This window comes from Scyliorhinus canicula, chromosome 1 (assembly GCF_902713615.1).
Source record: "Scyliorhinus canicula chromosome 1, sScyCan1.1, whole genome shotgun sequence".
NCBI lineage: Eukaryota > Metazoa > Chordata > Chondrichthyes > Carcharhiniformes > Scyliorhinidae > Scyliorhinus > Scyliorhinus canicula.
In genome coordinates, this window is record NC_052146.1 from 52,887,084 (window position 1) to 52,911,197 (window position 24,114).

The window sequence follows — 24,114 nt, forward strand, 5'->3', positions numbered from 1 at the left end:
ATATTTGATCAACTTATACTTTATCCAACATTTAGAAAACATATTCCTGCTTTTAGTATTGCAATTTTAAATTTTTTTTAGAGTATCCAATTCATTTTTTCAATTAAGGGGCAATTTAACATGGTCAATCCACCTACCCTGCACATCTTTTTGGATTGTGGGGGTGAAACCCAAGCAAACACAGGGAGAATGTGCAAACTCCACACGGACAGTGGCCCAGAGCCGGGATCAAACCTGGGACCTCAGCACCGTGCGGCAACTGTGCTAACCACTTGTGCCACCGTGCTGCCCTTGCATTTCTAATCATTACTTATGCGGGATATGGATCCTTTCAGAAATATACAATTTCTTGACAGGAGATGCATCAATGTTTTGTCCGAAACTCTGTGTACATGTTATATGTTGCTGCCATATAGAAGGGGATACACAAGTGAAACCTTGTCCCTTACAATCATTTATTTCAAAAAGTACTGAATGAGTATTCAGTGTTTTGCTAATGCCCTATTGTGGTAAATTAATGCTGATTCTTAAATGTTGCTGCTTTGAATGAAGGGGCCACAAGGGACAGGTGAGTAGTGAGTGGGTCTGGCCAGATCTGCCATTTTTAATGCAGATAAATGCATCTTATAGAAACAGCAGAAATTATTTTGCAAGCATTTTATCTGTGGTTTGGTGCAACTACTACCTATTCAAAATCAATTATAACTCTCTTATTTATGGTGGATTAGCAAGTCTTAATGCTGTGTGGAAAATTAAACCCTACCTTTATTAAACCTACCAGACAGCCTTGTGGCAGAGTGCTGCAGTCGGCACAATTAAATTGTTACTTTTATTCAGATCTGGAGTGCTTTTGCAAGATTGTATGAAGGTGACTACAGTTCCGTTCATGGATTTAAACACGGTCAGCAATTAAAAATGCTATTATCGGCCAATGTTATTTACATAATACAGGTAAAGTATTCAAAGTTAGTGAAAATAGAAAGGAAAAGTAACAGTTAACAAATAGTGCGATAGCTATCATAAAATAACCGGTTCTTTATCGATTGGACACATCAGTTAATTGTTAAGTTTGGTCAACTATTCTTTGATGCATTGCATGGAAATGCGACCTCCATTGATAGGTATGCATTTAAAATGACTGTATAATAGTTACAGGAATCTTACACATTAATTGTACTATTGTGACTGATTCTTTTAAAAGGATGCTGTATTATTTGTTTTTAACAAACCTAATTTATTTACAGTGATATTTCGCATGGCTGTGTTTTTCATAGTAAAATACAATTCAGAACTGATTACAGTCTAAAAAATAAAATCTATATAATTGCCCTTCACTGAGGACAATTCCAGCACACTCGTGGCCATACAAGCCAAAAGTCACACAATGAATACTTTGCTATGACAAGATCATTTTCCTAGCTGTTTGATGTTCAATTTTGAGAACTATTTAGTACATTATGATATTGAGTTTTAGTGATGACAGTTGCTTATAACAAAATACATTGAGGACCTTAAAGATAAAGGTATTTTCACAAAATGTAATTAGCATATTTTTATCTTTAAAAGGCACAACTACAGTTACTGTAGCATGTCAATCAACCTGAACCCATAAACACAAAGGCAGATATTTGTTTTTGCGTGTTAACTTCATTTAATGGTATGAACGTGATTTCACTATATTTTCTATACATGTTTGTATACGTGACCCTTGTTCTTTACAATATTTTACAGGCATGAGTATTTGACTTAATTAATCCATTCATGGCAAATCTCTATTTGTATGGATAGAGATTTGGAACATGGTGCCAGAGAAAAGGTAAGTCACTCAAAGATAGCATTTGAAGTTATTTCATTTCAGTATATACACTTCTGTTTTATTTACAATGAAGCATAATTGATTCCTCTCTTTTTGTACACCAAAGAACTTTCAACCACATTTCTATAACAACTTTCTCTAACAATAAATCATTCTTAATACTTCAAAAACAAGCACTTTTATGTTATCCAACAATAAATACTATTGACCAGAAAAACACTAATAATTAATACAAGCAATTCCTGAACTCTGTTCATGTTGAATAAAGTTATTGCTTTATGCATAATTTAAAATATTATTCTTTGCCTTATGATGTAAACACCTGTATTGCTCAAATGTGGAGACTAAACTTTGATACTAAGAATCACATGACCAAAATATAATACATATATAGCTGTTTTGGGGTATCTGTATAAAACATTTACTGTGTGTGAAACAAAGAATGTTTGTGGGCTCTCCATTATTTACATCCATTAATTTTTGCATATACCTATGTTGAGTTGTCCCATTGTTTTATATATCTCGAAATAGGCCTGGCAGTTAACATTGTGTATTTTCTCCACATTCACCAGTCTTTTCTCTGAACCAAGCAAGTAAAACCATCCTAAATGATTTCTGAAGCACTAGGCGTGTGCCTGCATACATTAGTGTGCCCACAATATCATCCAGGTTTGACAGACGACCATGAAAATCTTATTGTATTCTGGAATTTATTATGTCACACTAATGAAGCAGGATGGGCAAGATAAATGGTGGAACTTTTCCAATATTATTTAAATTCAATATTCTCTTTTAGATAAATTGCATTCCGGATTATGTTCTTGTATAAAAATTAATTTAAATAGGGTGTTAATCATGAGTTATTCCTACTTATGTTTTTAATCACTCATTATTGCTAACTATTCCTTTAATGATGGAAGAGGATTTGATTGCCTTCCTTCCACCACCACTGCTATGTATAATATCTCTTCAGGTTTGTTTTGACTGGTATTTACTTTGGAAATATTAAAGCTGTACGTGTAGTAAAATGTCACATTTAATGTGTACAAAGTGTAATATTCTCATCAGAAGGCCTCATAAGCATTTTGCTTGGCATAGTTCACGATAAACCCTTCTGGCAGCACTTGGATAAAGTTATAAAATAAATGTAATAACTGCCCAAAGAGGTGGAGGTGAGTATTTCCTCCTTTCAGAGAAGTCAACATGAAGAAATATTAGAATCAGTACAATGTAGAAGAAGGCCATTCAGCCCATTAAGTCTGCATCGGCTCTCCAAAAGAACATCCTACCTCGGCCCATGCCCCACCCTATCACTGTTACCCCATCTAATTTACACATCTTTGGACACGAAGGAGCACTTGATCATGGCCAATCCACCTAACCCGCACATCTTTGGACAGTGGGAGGAAATAGGAGCACCCGGAGGAAACCCATGCAGACACGGAGAGAAAGTGCAAACTCCACACAGTCACCCGAGGTCAGAATCGAACCTGGGTCCCTAACGCTGTGATGAAGCAGTGCTAACCATTGTGCCATCTTGCCGCCCTTCCAGTGTTAAATACTCTGGATCATGCCTCTTAGCCGATATCACGTATGTTTATGGCAATAACAAAATTGAAAGGGAAGATTAGTTCAACAGGGGGAAATTGCATATATATTGCTGATAATTCCTCTGTTTGTACTACAATTATCATGCAGCATTCTGAACAACTCAGAAATATAACTATACAATGCAGAGAATTATCCACCAGATGGAACCCTTCACTCTTGTTTTTCCTGTGAATAACCAATTTCAATATAATGCAAAAAATAGTGTGTGTGCTTGTGTGTGTGTAGGGAAGCGAAGAATATTTCAAATATATGTATTTTATAAAGTGTTGTCACTTGAAAAGTACAGTCAGTTTTGGTATTTTTAAATATTATTTGAAACAATGTCCAACTTCAACAAATGCAAACATTCATGCATGTCAGATCAATGGAGAGTTCTTTGAATTAGCTGTTTTCAGTCCATTCGGGCACAATGCCCACACCATGTACTGAGTGGTATTGATGTGGTGAGAGGGTTCTTGACATGCCATGTGGATACAAGTAGTCAGCAGGTTGAAGATTACTTGCAGACTGTATCCCAGCTTGAGGAGCGCACGGCCGGACTATGGGCTGGCGAGAAACCGAGCTCTGATGCTGAAACATGTTGTGGGTGTCGCCTATCTGTGAAGACGTATGGTTGGCAACTCCAGAAATGCGAGGCATTAATGGGCCAGATGTGAAATGTGCTGAAAAGTGTTGGTAGGGCAGCCTGTCCATGGGTTGCATTGTAGTCACTGTGCAGCTGCTGTATGAGGGAACGGTGGCCCAAGTGTTACAGTTAATGTCATCGATGCTGGAACTGGGGTCTGTGTCTGCTGTTGAGCCAGCATACATGCATGCTTGCCGCTGAGCTGAGTCAGTCCTATAAGAGGGGGTAAGACTTTGCTGTTGGGTATAACTTGAGGATCTGTAGAATGGTTCATCCTCCGGAGGGGAGCTTTCTATATATGACTTCTTGTAAGGATGTTCTGTTGAGTTGCAATCTTCTTCCACTGCTTTCATAAATAAATCAGAGCAGAATAAAATTTCAATTAATGAACAATCACTGTATGAAGCAGCATAGACATTATTCAGCTATTAGAAACATTGGGGTGATTTTGGCGCTGGTGGGATTCTCCGATCTGCCGGCAGCACATCCACGCCCGCAGGTTTCCCGGCGGCGGCCACAATGGGAAATCCCATTGGCAGGAGCGGAGAATCCTGCTGCTGACAACGACACGTCACTGAGGAATGTGTGACTGGGGAGGAGGAGAATTGTTTCTGTTGATTTGATAGCAGTGTCCTTAGAAACATTGAAACATAGAAAATAAGAGCTGAATTTGACCATTCAGCTCTTTGATCCTGCTCCAACATTCAATGTGATCATAGTTGATCCTTTATCTCAATGCAATACTCCAGCACTCTTCCCGTACCCCTTGACATCTTTAGAGTTGAGATGTCGAGCTACATCCTTCTTAACTATATTCAGTCATTTGGCCTCCACAACCTCCGAAGACAGAGAATTCCATAGGTTCACTACCCTCTGACGGAAGAATGTTTTCCTCATCTCAGTTGTCAGTGGCCTGGCCCATATCCTGAGAGATATGGCCACTTGTTCTAGACCTTCCAGAGGAATAAACATCCTTGCATCCAGTCTGCCCAGCCCTGTCAGAGTTTTAGACGTTTCAATTAGTAATAATAATCTCAGTAATAATCTTTATTAATGCCACAGGTAGGCTTACATTAACACTGCAATTAAGTTACTGTGAAAAGCCTCTAGTCGCCATACTCTGGCACCTGTTCAGGCACATTTTACGGAGAATTCAGAATGTCCAATTCACCTAACAAGCACGTCTTTCGAGATCCCCTCTCACTCTTCTACCAGTAATGTTATGTGTGCACCTCTCAAGGTCACGTGCGACTTAGTGACCCCACTTCTCTCTGGTCACTTCTGTTTTAGAAGATTTTGGTTTCAAGACTCAATCCAGAAATCTGAGCAGAAGATCTTCACTGATGATGAGGGAGTGCTGCACTGTCAGTGGGACAATCTTTTCAATGAAACGGAGGCCCCATCTGCCCCTTCAGGCAGAGGTATTAGATATTGTGGCATTGATCAAAGGAAAGCAGGGCACTTTGTGCCCGCAACGATATTTATCCCTCACCCAGTATCAGTGAAACATAAATGATCTGGTCATTATCACATGCTGTTTGTAGATCTTGTTGGGTGCACATTGCTCCGTTTCGTACATGACAGCCGTGATTAAGCGGTAAAAGTACTTCACTATTCACGTTGTGGTTCTGAGAGGTGCTTTAGAAAGACAAGGCTTTCCGTCCTTTCATATAGAGCCCAAAGTCCCCCATCCAGCACCCCCAACACACACACACACACATGAATATTTAATGGACACTGAATTAACCAACACTTTCTCCAAACCAAAATAAAAGCGTCAGCATTTTGAAGCTCTATTTGTTTCGCCAACCTTGCTACGTGGGCAAATCTCTTTGTTAGTCAAGATTTCTGGGTCCCGAGCAACATTTCCCTCAAGGTATATTTCCACCAGCAGCTAATGAGCAACTTCTGGCTTCCAGCTTGCGGGCGGTGGAGGATTACTAAAATACACTTGGAGGTAAAACAGGAGGATGTTGACGAGGCCGGGCTGTGTGAGGAGGAGCTGGGATTTGGGAGACCCGCTCTGTTACACGTCACAGCATTCCAGCTGCATCCCCCGGAGTTGTTTATTTTTGACACTGGAGAGCAGCAGATAACTGGTTATTTAGAGAAGCCAGCCACAGAAGAGACGCTTAAATCTCTCAATGGGAACTCTTGAGGTAGATGACAACTTGCCATTTTATTCTTTTGTTGCTTCTTGTATAACCGGCCACAGCAGAGTGCTGCTCTCGCCGCGGTCGCTGAAAGTGGGGAGCCGCTCATTTCTAACTCTAGTGCGCTGAAAACCCATCTTTTCACGATGTGGCTGATAATGACATGACACTGACCGGAAAGTTCACATTGAAAAGCCACGGGGGCTTTGAAGCCAAGGCTGAGATCTGCCTCACCTTTCCTCTTGGTGCAATGGTAGAGTGGGCTCTGCTCCTGACAGAGGGAGTACGGGTTTGGAGGCAGGAGCTCTTGAGTGGAACTGGAAACCCCATTCTCGCACTGATATTGGGAGCTCAGGTTGGTGGACACTGGCAGCACTCGCACCTCTCCACTGAACTGATTGGCAGTTGACCCCACACGCTGTCTGACCGTGCTCCTGGGAACCACAGGGTATTCTTTACTGTAACCATATTACAAAATACAAACACCTTGAAATTCAAGGGGAAAAATAAAGACACAACACGTCCATTGGTGCTTCAATCGAGTACGCGGCGCTTTGACATACATCTCAGTAGTTATGTGACATAAAATTTGAAGTTGCATATGGGGTTTTCCATCCACAGTTGGGCGCGGGCTCTGGGCATCTGGACTGGGGATCGGGACCGGGATCGGGACTGTGCCGCGACACCATGCAGAGGAAGGGCAAGGTTGGCCACATTTGATGTAATAGTCTGTATTAGTGTCACAAGCAGGCTTGCATTAACACTGCAATGAATAGTAATTTGGTGTAACCGTCAGTCTCACGATCCACAAATGAATGGGGAGAGACAGGATGCTGATTTAAATGGAATTTTACTTTCCAACTGAACTGTTAAGTTAGCTATGTTACAGAAAACTGTTAAAATGAGCCCGAGGTTTAAAGACCAAGACGTCTGATTGGAATTGCCACATTACAAACAGTGACTTCTTCATTTGTTGTTAGGGGGCGTCGCAAACTCGGGAAAGCCGCTAAGTGAATGTAAACCGCTTGTCTTCATTCTTTGCAACATCATTGATGGACATATATTAACACGAGGCAACATGGTAATGGACTTTGTCCAGCCTCTAACCGTGTGTGTGCGCGTGTGCAAACAACATCAATCCCCCGTCAGCTCGAAATGCAATAGGTGTGTGGAGCATTCTACTAAAAGCCAGGCGATTTGACTTGGTTTGGGTATATGTGTGTGTGTGTGTGTGCCTTACCTTTGCATTCGGGACATTCTGTGCAGCTCCATGTCGTCACTCCCTCGAAATCCCTTTGCAAATGGGTTGTTCTCGATCTTGAGTTGAGTAATCTAAATTCGAAATTAAAACAGCATTGAATCTTTGCTAGTCACGTTAAAATAAAACATTGCCGAACGCGCCCCGCTTAAACATCCCCTGACCACCCCATCCCCTCCCCCCATACGGTGCAACTTGAGCAGTGCGTTGTAAAACTGCGTACTTGATCTTTTCGCTTTTTGAACGCTTTATGAAAACGTGAGTGCTCCTCCCCAAGCTCTGCTCATATTAAACCACACGCCAACCTGGGGTAGGTGTGCAGAGTACTGCTTCTTCACAGATCTCAGTACAGCTAGTGGCAAAATTGTGAAGAGTATGAATGGAGTCCGTGGGGGAGGTCCTGTGTGTAAAACACGAATGGAACATCAACCTTATAATTGTGTTTGTGTGTAGAGGACATGGCTTGGTATTGACTTTGATGAGAAAGTGACCGAGAAACGGGTCTGACTCCTGCGCACATCGAAACCATACCTCCAGGGGGAAACTCAAAGCGATTGGAGTCCGACTTTGGTGGTTTAATAGGTTAATAGTCAGCCTGGTCAAAGAGGTGCCCAAGCTGAGGTGCCCAAGCTGAGGTGCCCAAGCTGCCCATGAGACTTTCTGCACACATATTATATGTAAAATTATTTCCCCACATGCCCTCCAAGCAGGCATGTCCAAAGCTGTTTGGTTTGAATGGTAAGAAGTCTTACAACACCAGGTTAAAGTCCAACAGGTTTGTTTCAAACACGAGCTTTCGGAGCACGGCTCCTTCTTCAGGTCAGACCTGAAGAAGGAGCCGTGCTCCGAAAGCTCGTGTTTGAAACAAACCTGTTGGACTTTAACCTGATGTTGTAAGACTTCTTACTGTGCTCACCCCAGTCCAACGCCGGCATCTCCACATCATGGTTTGAATGGGTTGGAGGTTGGTTGAGTTGGCAGTATGGTGTTGCCAGATGGCTGGACAGACTCCAGATACAGGGCAGGGGGGAGGTCTCCTCCATAGAATTATCGCCCGGATCAGCAGCCAAACGAATTAGTCATTTCCAAGTGAAAATTAACGTATTCAGAACCTGGCCTTTACCACCCTTTGAAATTAACCTATCTGGGACTGATTAATAAGACCCCAACGAATAAATGTATTATTCTCGCCGATAGAGGATATACAATTTGACAAACGGTTCTAAGCAAATGCAAAGTCGGTAATTCCGGCGACTAAAACGCGCTGAGTGTGCGGATTGGACACCTCTTTTTTTTTTATCAGGAAAGGCATATTTAGTTCAGACATTGAAACTTCCCTCATTCGATGCCTCCGCCATGTACAAACAATGTGGTAGTTTCTAGAAAGGCAATTATCTGAAAATTCGTTTTCCACTTCATCGAAAGCCTGTTAACGTTTTCCCTGCGGCTCCAATTAAGCGACTGGCCGTGTGCAGGCCCTCGTTGCCCACCATCATTTCAGGACGTTCTGTTTAAACCCAATAAATTGGGCACGGTTGTGAAAGAAACCAGTCTGTCCAAATAGAGTGAGACACCCACCCAGGACTGGGTGCGTCAGGGTAGAGAGTTCCCTCATCAATTGGAGGCTATTCGTGCAGATGTTATTATTATTCAACGTGATCCATAAAAAACATAAATCCAACTTGCATTTTATAAAATACTTCACATTTCAATATTGTTGAGTGTGAGCCAATAATCAATTTGGATTTCAAGCTTCAAGCAACAAGTGTATTTTTTTGTTTCAGAAAATTCTATATTAGAAAATGTCACGCTCTGTATCTGAACTTAAAGTTACAGAGAATATTTATTATTTATAAATATAATTTATAAATATTCTACGTAATATCGTGTTATGAGATTCATAGCGTATATTCTCGCCTTTTGCACGGTGTAACTATAATTTTCTTAAATGCTCACCAAAACATCAAAGCAGGATCTGACCATTTTAGACTTAAATATCGGTCGCATTTCACCGCCTGGAAGGCACTTAAGTGAAAGCAGAGTCTGGCCTTATGCATCTTTACACTCTCGTCTTTAATTTAGATGGTCAACAAACTGCAAATATGATAAGCACGAGGTTTTAAAATGTAATGTGACCTTTTCTAAAATATTCTAGTGTGTGCGGGCGATGGAATGGCCGGCTGTTTGACTGGATGTTTGGTAGAAGAGTAAGAAGTCTTACAACACCAGGTTAAAGTCCAACAGGTTTGTTTCTTCAGGTGACTTCAGTAGAAGAGTGTTACAGTCATGTCAAAATTCCGGTGGTGCAGTTTGGCGCATTTCGCGGGGGAAATTGAGCATTCAGACAATGGATCCGAAAGAGTTCGGAGTGATTTGGGTTACAGATGGCTACCTTATTGTACTTCTTCAGTTAAATGTCTTATTTAATGAAGTCTATAGAGTTACTTCCCCTCGATAATGACATTAATATTTTCCAGCATGCTGGAGTTTACATCTCGCTCTAGGTCATTGGGAATTTGTATTTGACGAACCCTGCAAATAAATCTTCGGATAGGAAGCACCAGCTTCCAACTTCGAAAGGTCATTTCTATAAAGTTAGGTGTTTTCAAAAATCTTAATTCAATATTAAATGGACCGACTCTTTGGAATCTTTCGATCAAAATAGCCCAAGTCTGCTGCTACAGAATCTTGGGTCTTCGGGATCACAGAATCCACGTGTTTCATAATAAAACGATATGGGTAAGTTCCGTTTGAGGGTTCGTGGACTACATGTTAAAGTCCTGCCTTGTTGTGGCTGTAAAGTTAAAACAGATTCAGACCGCGAGCTTCTCGCCCGGAGTAAATGTTTGCCGCATTTCCGCATCTTGGACCATTAACTGTTGAAACGGGCGGGTCACTGCTATTAAACAGAGCGCTCAATAAACCTCCCCCCCCCCCCCCCCCCCCCAGCCCCCACCACCACCTCAGACGGTAAAATGACACATCACCAAAAGTGACTGCTGATCTATGCAACTTTAACCCTCAACTAATTCCAACATTTTTTTTCAACAGGGGCGGAAATTAAAAATTAGACTGGGCTGTTCATATAAGTGGAGAATTATTCAAATCCCCCCCCCCCCCCCCTTAAGGAGCCCCCATTCCAATAACCCTGAAAGACGGGAAATGTGTACAGATATTGAAACTGAACTGCAAACTTTGGATGTATGGAATACAAGCTGAAAATAATCACCATATATACAACAGGTCCTCTGACATCCAAAAAGACCAAAGAACGTTTTGAACGAGTTAATTATTTATTGGTCTGAACTTTTTTTCCCGGACTCTTTACCCCAGTGTTAATCTATGTTATTGTTTCCAGATGCTTGCGGACCGTATTGTTTTATACTGCTTCGTGAACAAACATATTTGACTCAATCTTTAAATCTTCCAGTAAATAGGTGCATGGCTGTGTATAAAATTAACAGTTGAAGAGCAGTTCGAAAACTGTCTACTCCCAGGTTTACTCTGCGACCCACAGTCAAGGGAAACCTGGTTCTAAAATGCTATCCTGGCGGTGGCGTGGCCCATGTCCCCCAGTGGCCCGGTTATTGGTGAGGACATGATGCTGGATGTTACATCCATTGTCAAACGGTGCATTCAAACAGGTATTTGCGATTGCAGAGGTGTGATTCCCGGGAAGGCCTGTTCGCTAAATGCCTACCTTATGGTTCTGATAGGACGTGACGGCGATAAAGGCGGTTTCGGAGAAAGCGTGGGTACAGAACGCGGTGTTCTTGGAACCGAATCCGTTATTTTCGTCCGCCTTTACAATGTGCAACCTGGGCTGGTATTTGTGCATGGAGTTTAGAATAATCTGCAAGCGGGGGGTGGGGGGAGGGAGAGAAACAAATGGAGTCATTTTATTATCCCACCCTGCATCAAAACAGCTTCACATCCGCATCTAACATTTGTTTTGCCAACTCGAGTGTTCGCAGTGTACTCGAAGGGTAAATGTGCGTCTGTCTGCTCTTCGATGAAGCACCCCTCCTCATTTTACTCCCTCCCTAATTCTACGCGATGCCGAATTGAACTATCACAGGTTGCAGCCAAAATCTGCAGATATTTGGGTATCGGTGAGGATTTACTCAGTGTGGAGGTGTGCGTTTTTGTAGGAAGCTCGCCTTCCTAACCTGCCGCCAGTGGCAATGTTCAGCCCCTTGTGTGCAGTTTTGGAGATGGTGTGGGAGCGGAGGGGTGGGGGTGACAATTTCTTGTTGCAATTCTGCGGTGGTATCAAAGTGGCTCTCTAAAGACTTCTTTCTCCAATTATTCCAAGATCGGAAAGATTGTTGGCGAAGGGTGGTGGTGGTGGTGGTGGGGGGGGGGGGGGGGGGGTTTGTTGGGGAATGTCGCGACAGAAAGACGCTGTTTGTCCCGCCATCGCAGACCTAGCAAGTCATCTCTACTCGGAGCCTTCGTCGTCTTTCAGACTTAGTCAAATTGCTTTGACAGCCCCGTAAGCCCTGGACATCAGTGGTGAACGATCTAATGATTTTTAATTTCATTACATCCCGCTTAATTGAGAGGCTACCAGTACTGGTTTCATCTAGCAATTTGTTAAATGAATTTCTCATTGTTGCCTCTCCATCCGTTTGTTTAGCGAGGTCCTTGCATTCGCCGTCTTTTCACAGTGGGGAAGGCGGCCTTCCACCCATCCGCAAGGCAGTTTCCAAGGCTACCATTACCTAACCAAGTGCTTAATGTCTGCCAAGCCCAGCTCCCTGTTCTGGTAAACAAGCCAGAGGAAACCCTGGCCGAAATGCTGAAAATGCTTCCTGCCTCTATGCTGTAACGTGTATTCTCAAACTCCGGGTAAACCGCACAGATTATACAGACCCCGCTGTCAGTGCTGGGCAGTTTCGGATGTGCTCTTTCAAAGTATTTGTTTGTATCAAATGGTGTGTGTGGGAGAGGGAGGGGGGGTGGGTGGGGGGGGGGGGGCATTTTACAGCAGGAAATTACGAAATGCTATCAGAAAATTTCACTGGGCTCCTAGGAGTGAAAATACAAGAAAGTGGCTGGATCTTTATAACGCAGCAGAGCACTCTACAGCCTGGCTTAGCAAAGGCCTTCTCCCATAATGCTCTAATTGTTTATGTCATGGAAGACCTCCCATCCCATAATACACAGCACCACAATGAGGCAATGTGCAGCCAATTTCAGGTGAGGGAGAAAAAGCTCTCAATCCTCCAGTGGTGTGTGCGTTTGAACCCCTTGAATCTGTGATTGAGAAAACGCTCTCAGCATAGTTGAAATCGCACCTCAGTCAACATCCACTCCGGGTTAAATGACACAACGTGACGAAATATTCGCGCGCGCGTTACACACTAAATGTCCTTATCAACATGAGGACCATCTAACTTTCTTATTAACCCTTCTGAGTGCTTCCCTTTCAATTTCGGGCAGTTTAAGTGGGGTGTGTTAGGTGGGCCAGCAAGTTTCGATCATACTCATTTAAATTCCCCAAGCCCGCTCCTTTGAAACGTTCTACGTCTTGAAGACAGCGACCGTGGAGCTTCTTCGACCGCTCATGGGCAGAAAGAGAATTGAAAATACAAATAACTGCGCACTTACGTGCCCGAAGGGGTCGAGGTGGTTATTGGTGAGTTTGAGTTTCTGGAAGGAGACTAGCTGTCTCATCCAATGGGCCCCAGTGGCAGGTGAATCTGGGTGAACGTACAGCCTGCCTGGCATTGCAGGCTCTGCCTTCCCAGTCACAGACCTTGCGAAAATAAAGCATGGAAAAATGGTCAAGTTCAACTCCAACAATTTGCCATTTGGATTTGGCACACAGATTATGCTATGTTTATAATATCACCATTCTCAAAACAGCTGCCATTCTCTATGAATATGTTATACACCTTCAAACCATATTACACCAAGGACGTTAGTAAATGATTAGTTCCCGAAACTTAAGAGGGAGCTGCTTTGGTCAACTGCGGGGGAGAGAGAAACATCTTTTGCCGTATTGTAAAACATCTGTTCCCGAATTTCTTTGAAAGATTAAACTTTTATACGATATTGAAAAATACAATCAATACATGCCTCTTAGGAGTTCCCAGTAACTTATCCACACAGGGTATTTCTACATCATGCCCAGGAGGATGACACACGCCCCATATTACACTGGGTAATGCTTTTAATCAACTAATCATTCGGATTAACTCTGATACAGTGATAACCTGAATCGATTCAGGCCAACCCCCATTTATTCTACACTATTTGCCAAGAAAGCGATGAGCCAGATGCAACAGGAAGCCAAAAACACGCAGCACTTACCATTTATTATCAGCGAACTTGTAACGGTGATCGTCCGCTGGCACAATGTCCATGAGAAGGATGTATTTTGTCTTCGGATTTAACCCGGTCACCTTGACTTTGTAACTAGGAAACATGCGTCTGAAAAGATGGGATTTCAACGAACCATTACCGTACATGAATAATAAAGCGTACAGAACGTTCACTCTGGGAAATGGTAACATATTGGCTTGAAATAATAAAAAAATTATTGACATCAAATGGTCTGCCCATTGCTGTTATGTATGTGTATCTAGATCGATACAGTGGTTAGATGGGACATACTTCCTCATTCCTTTTACATTATTTAAGACCATTGGCGCAATAATATTCTAAACAAGTCACACTTACAAAAGCTGCATCGTTGCATTTACTGACAAATTGTTTCACTTTCAATATACTCGGTAAAATCAAGAAGCTAACTTGAGAGAAAAGCAATTGTTCAAATCTGAAGAAGACTGAACACGCGCTGTAATCCATGTGCAAAGTAAACACGGATTGTAACAGCGGTGGTTAAACAGGCGGCGTTAATGCGCCAAGTAACACACACACACAAACATGGCTTCGATCATGGCCTAATTTGTAACATGCATACAAAGTCTAATGTCTCGCCTTATTGTGTCTAGAAGTAACTAGCCGTTGATTGCAAATGCTCGACGTGTTGGCAAAATATTTTTTTTGGGGGGGGGGAATAAACAGTATGCGATTTTAGTCGGCGGGGAGTCACACTGGGAGCGGACTAAAAAGCTTTTAAAATGGAAGAGCTCGATTTGTTGTCTTGCCAATTTATCCACGAACAGCTTGAATATATGTAGATCTTTATAAATATTTATTGCTCGTTCAGCGTAAGTGGGAAGAAAATGAAAGGCCACGAGGGAGCGTGTTGTCTGCTTGCAAAAAAATCCCCTAAATTTTATAACAGCACAGTATTAAAGTAGGCACAAGCCTGCGAGAGAATCTCACAACGCCGTCTGTTAGAATGTCCCGCAGTTTCCCAACCTGCAACTTTGTGACTCATTTGCAATATTATTGTGGATATGTTCTCCAATAGAGGGGGGAATTGCCGTATCTAAACATTATGTAGAACAAAATGCAAATAAATAACAGCGATGGGCTGACGATTTCATGTAAATAATATGTTATATTGTTTCTAGTTTATATGTCTCTTAAAACACATGTTCGAGTAATTTTGTAAAGACTGGAGTATTTTATGGTATCCTTTTGTACTATAGTTTCTACCCACAATCCAAGGACTGTCACCGCTGGGTCAAAATTTGCGTTTTCGAGGCAATTATTGAACGCTTGTATTTACATCTCATAACTTGCCTGTTACCTCATGGCTGGCCGGCTCTGCTCGCTCCAGTCGCTTTAAATATTTCATATTAAAATGGATTAATCTGAGCCTGTCTAATGTTCAGCCTTGGCTCTATTATCTGTTACATTCCCCCCTCTTTAGAAACACTTAAAGGTCTCCCTTTGGGGCCAACTGGGTTTTGAAAAGTCGAAAGGAGTTCTATCACGACGAGGTTTTAGGTCGTCAACATGATGTTTACAAATCCATTTTGGATCGTGGCCGTGCTGTGAGGACGATACCCATAATTGTAAACGCTCGCAGTCATTACTGCAACACCGCATTTCTACATTCGGACAGGCGCTTACCTTCCTGCTTTAGTGATAATCATCTCAGTCCCGACTTCGTGAAATTTCAGCCACAACTCTCGTTCATGCAAATAAACCTTGATTCCTTCCATGCCCTATAACAGGTGGAGAGAAGGCGATTAACATGTGGCTGGTCTCAAAATTACACCATACAGCAAACTAAATGCCATTCAACTCACTGATTCAAATATTTCCAGCCTTACGTATGTGTGCTTGGTTACTGATCAAAAGGTATAAGCATGAGTCGGAAATAAATCTGTAACAAGATTAACTAATCAGGCCCGAGCGCACAGCAGCAGCAATAAAGGTGTCAGAGATACATTTAAAGACATTTACATGTGGCACCTAGTTGTTACTCGTGTTCAGCAATAACATGCACTTACTAAATGTGCTGTGCTGCACATGGTTTTGTCAGTGTAGGGGTGTCGGAGACCAACCTGTTGAGTATATGTCGCTTGTTGTGGGGAGGGAGGCTTGCTGGCGGCTCCGAGCTGGCTCTCCTGCTTACTTTCAGACGAATGCTCCTTGGGCTCGGGCTCGCTGTGTGTTGTTGCTGACAGCCCGAAGCTTTCCTCCGTCTCCGCCATATTTCGTCACACAGTCCTTGCAAAAGACGCACCAAAACCCCAAGGCACTGCCAGGTAAATGTTCTCAACGTACAGCGAGCATCACAGAGCACAGCTTCCTCCTGACAAATACACAAGAAAAAAATAAAAAGCTTCAGAGGGCGCCAAGAGAGAGGGAAAAAAGAAGGGTGGGGGGTGAGATGCCTTCAACAAGAACAATTTTCTAACCAGAGGTACTAAACTCGGTATTACAGAATTGCAGGTCTTTTATATTAAGTTGTGGAAAATTGAGAGGGGGTTGGGGGGGGGGGGGGGGGAGGATAATGTCAATCTTAGCTGACTCCAAAAGATAAATGAGGTATTCACGAAATTCGTCTGGACTTTCTGGAAAGAGTAATAAAGATAAGATTCCAGGCAGCTTTTTTGAGCAACCGTTTGATTGGAGTATGAGCAGCAATTACATTTCCTCGATTTTATGGACCCGTGTTTTGTGTGGCACACCAACTTTCTTCCACTGCTTTTTATTGCCTTGTTAAAGTGTCGGTAGCTCTCGACATTAGCCCGAGGTTGTAGCCGTGCTATTGCAAAGACTATTGTTTCTCTTGGCACTGGGTGCACTCACTCAAGGTACGATGGTGCACGTGATCGTGTGTACTTTCCAAAAGTGTGGTGACCTCCTGAAAAATCCAAATACTCCAGAGAACCCCTCTCCGAATGAGGCGGAGTTTTGAGGTCTAAGAGGAAAATCGTTCAATTTTCAAAGACAGAGCCAACCACCAAAAGAAATGTTATGATCGCACTGATATCTTCGATGAAGAATTCTATCGCGCTATTTTATCTTTGCTATGGTGTCTAGTTATGGGTCAATTGTTGCTTTTGACAGATACTTCTAATTCGGAGTCCAACTGATGGACTCATTCAGTATTTCTTGCTGCCTCGTTTGTTAGGGTCGAAAAATATTCACCACCAGAAAGTATATATATTGTAGCGCAGACCCACGTGCAATATAATTGCGTATGTTTTCGCTAAATTGCTGTAGAATGTGTTGGGAAAACCTTTCCACACTAAAACAATTTAAACAGAAAGCACCGAATGCTCCCAGATCAACTCCACTTAAACTAGGCCTCTGTTGACAACATGCAAAGGATCGGTTGTGAGGAGGATTATAATGTGAAATTGTATGAGCCAGATTTTCTCTGGATATGATGCTATTTGTTTGCATATATTTCCTAGGTTCATAACATTGTTAGTTTAATGCCGAACTGTTTACATAAAAATATAATAATCCGCGAAATACCTTAACTCTTGAATCATTTACGGAACAGTATTTTTTAAATATTGCTTTTATTTTAATTGATCAATTACTCATAGTTTGAATTTTACACTTGTGCTTTGTTTTATTTGCAGGTGAGCACAATGCTCGTAGATGTTCAGATTGTGCACTTAATTAGCCACGCGTTTTAAGCATTGAAATACCGTTATAAATAATTCATACCAATCGCCAAGCACAGCGTGTGTATCTGTAATCCACAGCATTAGCTTGCAAAACGTAATCATATTGAGAGTAACGTGTTATTAATGCATCACATGTTTCAAACAGAATGCAGTGAATATTTAGTGGTTTTACAGAGACAACAAAAAGAGTTGTTCCTTTTTAGTGAAGCTGATTATTTATCCAGTGTAACTGAAAAGCTTTTTAAAGCGAGCAGGACGAGCAATGGCGGTGCTGGGTGAGGGTGACACTGGACTGCTTTACTGCAGTTTTGACAAGTTAAAACATTGATCCCTGTATCGGGAGACATTGCAAATTGCCCTAAAGTCTAATGGAAACGTGTCACTATTATCTGCTTTGATTCGGGCTCCAGGAGAGGCAGTTACTGAATGCGGGAAATGAATTGTTTGCAAAGTTTCTCAGCTGAATGAATAGTAAAGCACTTCTGGCAGTATTAATCTGGCATAAATCGAAATCAACTCCTCAACACTGACTAACGGTTTACTGGAAATTGAACAATTTCATGCTAAACTCTCAGATTTTGACTTGCATTATTAACATTGAAGTTGCGTGGTAAAATCGGGGTGCCCTGGACGCTCAGTGTTAAGCGATATCTATCTGCAGATAGGCCGCGACACTGTGTGTAAATACACACTTCCCACTGGTCAGCGTCCATCGTTAGCGGTCTGGTATTATTATTTTTGCACACACTGTATTTTCTCGATGGCATTCAATAGGTGGCCCGCTCTTTGCATTCCGACAAGACTGGCCGACTGCTCCCTTTTGTTTTATTTTCCACGCAGGCCCCGTTACTCGCTGATGATCATTGAAACAAACGGCGATCTCTTGTCTCGCACACGACGCGGATTGGAACAGCACGCTCAGAAAGCAAAACGCAAAGGTCAAACCCGAAAGAAGGAATAGCAGTATACCTTCCGATCTCTCCACGCCGGAAGGCTATTTATACAGCCCTTCTCAATCGTTGATTCCCCCGCTTAGGCACAGAACACATCCCAGGCTGAGCAATCCATAGATCTCCAGAGGTACTGCACTTCTCCAAGCACTTCCAGGTTGCAAGGCGCGCAAGAGGGATCCTGAGAAAAGAAGATAAGGGCCTTATCGCACTGTTTGGGGCATCTAATCGCGGAAGAGAGAGAGGGAGAGAGAGAAACTTGCAGTTCACAGAGCTAGTGGGAAAGGAGTTGCTCCATAAAGTGGATACGCTGGGTGTGTGTGTGTGGAATATAGGAAATGCGTGCACATGCAGAGAAGCGCGCTGACTGCAGTGACGTGGTGGGGAGCCTTTCGTACTCTGAAAGTGCTGAGCGTCTGTCCAACCAGCGCAGTTCCACACAGAGCGACTCATCCCAGATCCCCCAGCATCCTGGCAGCTCAGGCACAGCACAAAGACACTGTGAAGCTCAGCACCCCGCCATCCATCTTGATCCATGTTCCCCTTAACCAAAAGGCAAACTCCCCAGCACCCCACCTTACCCCCCCCCCCACTCCCCCCACTCAAATAAATAACAAATCCCTCAGAAAAAAACAATCCCTCAGAATAAAAACAAGAACCCTCTCAGCACAGACTGGACCACTCTGAAGTAAACTTCACTGATCACAGTGAAATGCAAATCCGATTCCCCTTTTAGATTGGAGATAACTTCGCCGTTCACCGTGACGTTAACCAGATGGAGAAGCAGAAATCAAGCAAGTAACAAGCCTGCTTGAAGAAGCACTTCTGTGGTTTGCTCTGTGCTTGTCAGAAGAGGGGAAGAATTGTCTGAGAGGTTTATTGTTTTTTTTTCACAACTTGAACCCGAGTTCGCGCATTTTACAAATGGCCATTCCAATTTAAATGCATCTAACTTTCAGTTTGCTTCAAACAAGCAAACACCATTTGAGTTGCATTGCGGCATTGTTTCCGCGTTGAATTTTGTTTAGATTATGCAGAGCGTGTTGTTGACTAAGTCAGAGTCTGCTAAACGGCGTGCTGTCTCATTCTACACTCTGAAAAGAAGCAGATTACAAAGTGCATTTTTAATCAAGGAAACGGGTCCCAATGATGGGCCATCATTTTCTCGGTCTGATCAAGTGTGGTTTACATCGAAATGTCATATGTGGCTTTTGGAATGAACGGCATATTAACAAATTCCTCCTCGTGCAACCTCCTTGTAAATCGTACCTTTAATTTCTCGGTGTAAACTTTCAACGGTGGAAGGTCAGATCAGATGCCAGGGAGGCACAACAGCTTTAGGACACGGCCACTGTTCTGCACAGTGCACATTGTGACATGTAACCATTACTGTGAGGCTGAGATCACCTGACTACAGGCAAAAAAAACCCAGAATATTCCTGCAAATACTAAAATGCAGAACTCGCCACATATTTCAATGTAAACGGGAGGACCACTCTCGAAATCACTTTAAAGCTGCCCCAGGCACCAGTAAAATACACCGAACGTGACGAATAGCAATTTCCATGCTCCTTTCTAATATTTCAACGGTGCTATTGGAACTGGTTCCTGCGCCAAGCATTAGTATGTTTAATATTATGACAACAACAACATGCCATTTAGCCAGAGGCTGGTGTTTCACCCATGCACCGATTGTGGTTTAGGGTGGTTCAAGTCCAAAGGTATGGCTGGGTTCTTGGCTAAATAATATTCCATCTGATTCCAACATCTCTGATTGGGTATCAATGCAGAATATGGGTATTAACGCCGTGATAGAAAAGCCGAAAAATCTGGGGCATACCAAGTGGGGACGCCCATGATTTTATCTCTGAAACACATCAAGTAATTTTCTCATTTCAGAAACGTTTTTACATACCGACAGCGTGTTAAGATTACTGGATTCTGTGAATACAGGTCCCTTCCTGATGGGCTCGGACTTGTTAAAAAATATTTTTTTTAATTGGTCCTCGGGAATTCCTCGGCCCGGTTGCACCGCCAACACCAAATAACTCTCCAATACAGCCCGGTTCAATGTCTTGATGGAATGCAATATTGGAGTTTATTCCCCGTCACAGGCCAATAGATAACGAATGCCGCGAGAATATCCGCGGTATCATCAGCCATTCACCTATAGAACTCACTAACGTCACCAGCACGGAACTCGCCTCTGTGTTGGCCGCTTGGTCGGAGCTTACAGTGGGGTGGGGGGTTGGGGTGGGGGGTGGGGGGTGGGAGGGGGGGGGGTTGGGGTGGGAGGGGGGTTGGGGTGGGGGGGTGGGAGGGGGGTTGGGGTGGGGGGTGGGTGGGGGGTGGTGGGGGTTGGGGGGGGTGGGGGGGGAGGGTTAAATCTGAATCAAGATAATTCCTGCCAGTGGGAATGAAATTCCTATAAAACTGCTGGCCATATTATGGAGCAGGTTTTCAAATCCCAGAATTGGTATATTGCAGGCTTGTCTCAAGAATTGCAACAATTCGAGGCTAAAACACCGTTAAAGTGACCCAATCTGTAACTTGAATTCACTGGAGGCGCCCGCCTGCTATATTTGTGCTATTAGTTGAAATCTTGTCAATAGAGTGTACAAACACTTGGGTGACAAGTGCTTGCTATACATAGTAATAGATAACCCGTGGGTTCACCAGTATCAAACGATAAAGGCAAGGAGCCAATTATTGGCAGTGATTAAAAAGAAGCTAATCCTCCAAACGGCCAACAGAAACTAAACTTAAATCGTCGGGTTCCTCTAAAGCGCCGAGTTGCTAAAAATGCCAAGAATTTTCCGAGTGACGTCGTGCTTTTGGCACATTTGATGGTAATATGCGTAATGCCAATGTCTGTGTGTGTGCGTGTTAGAAAAAGTAATGTTAAGATTACATTGAGTGAAAGGGGGCTGGAGTTGTAAACAGCAACAGTGGCCTAAACGTTTTGTATTTAGGAAATGATATTGGCAGTCTCGATTGGTAAGTATCTGCGGTAAGTGAAGCCGAATTGGTGAGCAATGTGTATTAGTGGCTATTTATAACCCGCACTTGTTTATGAGCCCTACCACATTGATTGTTACTTCTTGTTAACGTAAACTCCGTAATCGTGATAGCTTTTTGGAAGAGCGTATTTTTAGTATCGCGCTGCATCTGGCTAATGGAATTGAAAAGTCACACTGGCTTAGAGAGTGTGAGAAAGATATGTACACAAAGATAATGTCAAATAAGAATGATAACAGGCCTCTATGTATTTTTGGAATTAAAATAATGTAATGTATTGCTCAAATGACAATAATAATTGCATTTGCGAATAATGTCATGTGGTTAAATGATTGTTTGCTTCGTAATGTCCGTTTGAACACGTAGACGCGTCAGATAAACTTTAATATGCGAAAACTGGAGACTAAATTAAAATGTACTTTCCCAGACGGTTCCATAAAAGCGAATGACCGCAGTTATTTGCCTACCTCATGCAAATATTTTTTCAGAAACAGGCGGAGTCATAGCTTACTACCCAGTTGTTTTGACTGCAAACAGCACCATGGGAACCTGATCTGGATATTTGCACAAAGACGGGCAGACACCCAATTCAATCTAATACGTGCACGCGCTCACTCCAAGTAGCCCTGCTAGTCCTGTCTGGGTGTATGTCTTAGAGAAAGATAAAGCTGGAGTAGGAATGGGTCTGCATCCGTGGCCATTGTTGAACAATCCTGTCTGTTCCCCGGGGATAGACTTTGCCTTGGATTTTCTTATCTTATAATTTATTTTCTTCAAAATACTTTGCTCTGACACACCATTTGTATAGAACTAATGTTCCGAAACCCGGCTGAACTTGAGGGAGGGAGGGGGGGGGGGGGGGGGTGCATCTAGTATCATATCCCGCCTCATACAAATTTAACACAGATTCCATGAAGCGCAATCAACTCGAGATACACTTGCATTATTATATATTCAAGTGGTTTTATTCTTTAAGAGCATCGCAGGATGAATAATGCAAAACTACCAATTGCACTTTTGCATCAATGCCTCTCAGAACACATGTCACTGTAATACGGGTTATAGCAGGTCAATGCGAGGTGCGGTTAAGTTCTGCAAACCATACTTTACTTGGTTTCAATAGCGACATAAGAAAAAATGGGAAACTTTCTGGATTTCAGAAGCTTCACAAAGTGTACGGGAATCCAGGCATTCTAATTCACAACAGCACATGTTTAAAAAAAACACTGAATTTCGCGAGTAGCGTTTGGTACCTGCCAATCGGTTAAGCGGATATACGTACAAACAAAGTATTTTAAAAGATGTTAAACGGGTAACTGTCAATAGAAACAATCTTTATTTCACCATAAACGAGCGGCGGTTAGGGATTCAGCAAACATGTTATTGAATCACTGCATTATTCATTAGGTTTGCTGCATTCACGTACCCCACTGGTCGCTCTCTTTTACCTTCCAAATACGTTATTACTTCAAGTGATCAATGTGTAAACGCACATGCAAATCCGAAACCTAACTTATGTTATATTAAGTTGAATATGTTTTGTTAATAAACAGTTCATTCTATGCCGCCAAGTCTATAATGTATATGGCATGGTGATCTGAAATGTTCAATCATGTAAAACCAATTTCGATTGTATTTCAATGTTGACTGCGTTTAAGGCTGTTACTGTTACTTTCAGAAGTCAAATTGTTGTATCCATCCAAACGCTATTTCCTTATAATACCTTATTAAATTTTAGTACCGTCCATATTTCGGAGCATTATTGAATGTGGATATTTCGTAGGTATGCCACTATAGAAGCTGACTTAAGTCAAATGTAGGGATTCGTAATAGAAGTTTAAGAAAATGCAATCTTGGTAACGACGATGCGCATTACAAAGCAAATAAAAACATTGATATCGCATTAATTCACTCATCGCAAATTTAAATTAATCAACATTAACGTGGGGCACGCCAATCGTTGCTTCAGAAGTACTGAAGTTGTAGCACTCCAAATGAAAGATAATACATTACACACCGCGAATAACGAGTTCAAGAAGGAATGTGTAACCGTTGCATCAAATTGGACCGGGGATTCTCAAAGCGGTGCACTTACATTCAAAGTTGTAGAGAATGTCTGCACTATTTCTCGCTATTCTCAGCACGGTATTAAGGGAGCAATTGGAAAATATGTTGGCATAATTTCAAATTTATTTTGAGGCGATTGTTCAATTGTAACACCCATAATTTAGAATTATGCTTCCACGTTTCCAGTGGACTATGTTGCCGGACTGGGGACAGTTAAGGAAAATTAATAATTGTATATTTAACTACTTCAGGGAGAAACAAATAAGGAGCATTTCTACCTAAATGAGGGCGTATCCAAATAGGAACGATTTGCGTAAACACCCTGGAGCCAATGAATAAAAGAAAATCCTGTTTAATATTGTCGATTCAGAATCGAGCTTTGAAGTCTGTTCAACTTTAAAGGTCTCGTGTCTAGTCCCTCAAATTCTGACCAATAACAGTATATTCGAGTTTAGCCAAATGGATTGCTAGATGTTTGTTTTTTTGGAAGGCATACATGGACTTTTGATATAAAACTAATGGATCCGAAGAAGAGTCCTGAAATCTTACTTTACTTTTATAGATCACTTGTACAGCGAGTATACATGTGTAACCTCAGGC

At 42.3% G+C, this 24,114-nt stretch overlaps 1 protein-coding gene across 13 annotated transcripts; it reads right to left on the reverse strand.

The window, feature by feature from the left end:
• Positions 1-1,641: 1,641 nt before the first annotated feature.
• Positions 1,642-20,468, reverse strand: tbx5b (T-box transcription factor 5b). 13 transcript variants are annotated; one of them, XM_038790770.1, is made up of 10 exons: positions 20,345-20,468; positions 18,449-18,610; positions 15,842-16,146; positions 15,459-15,553; positions 13,782-13,901; positions 13,077-13,224; positions 11,164-11,316; positions 7,446-7,537; positions 6,440-6,663; positions 1,642-4,398 (listed from the first exon to the last, which is right to left on the reverse strand). In XM_038790770.1, exons 3-10 carry the CDS (start codon positions 16,043-16,045, stop codon positions 3,809-3,811), a joined length of 1,626 nt encoding a protein of 541 aa, XP_038646698.1. In that variant the 5' UTR covers positions 16,046-16,146; positions 18,449-18,610; positions 20,345-20,468; the 3' UTR covers positions 1,642-3,808. The 13 variants fall into 13 exon arrangements, with proteins under 13 accessions (XP_038646698.1, XP_038646715.1, XP_038646733.1 ...); XM_038790787.1 differs by lacking the exon at positions 18,449-18,610 and having other exon boundaries at positions 20,345-20,458; XM_038790805.1 differs by lacking the exon at positions 20,345-20,468 and having other exon boundaries at positions 6,440-6,639; positions 18,449-18,805.
• Positions 20,469-24,114: the final 3,646 nt, after the last annotated feature.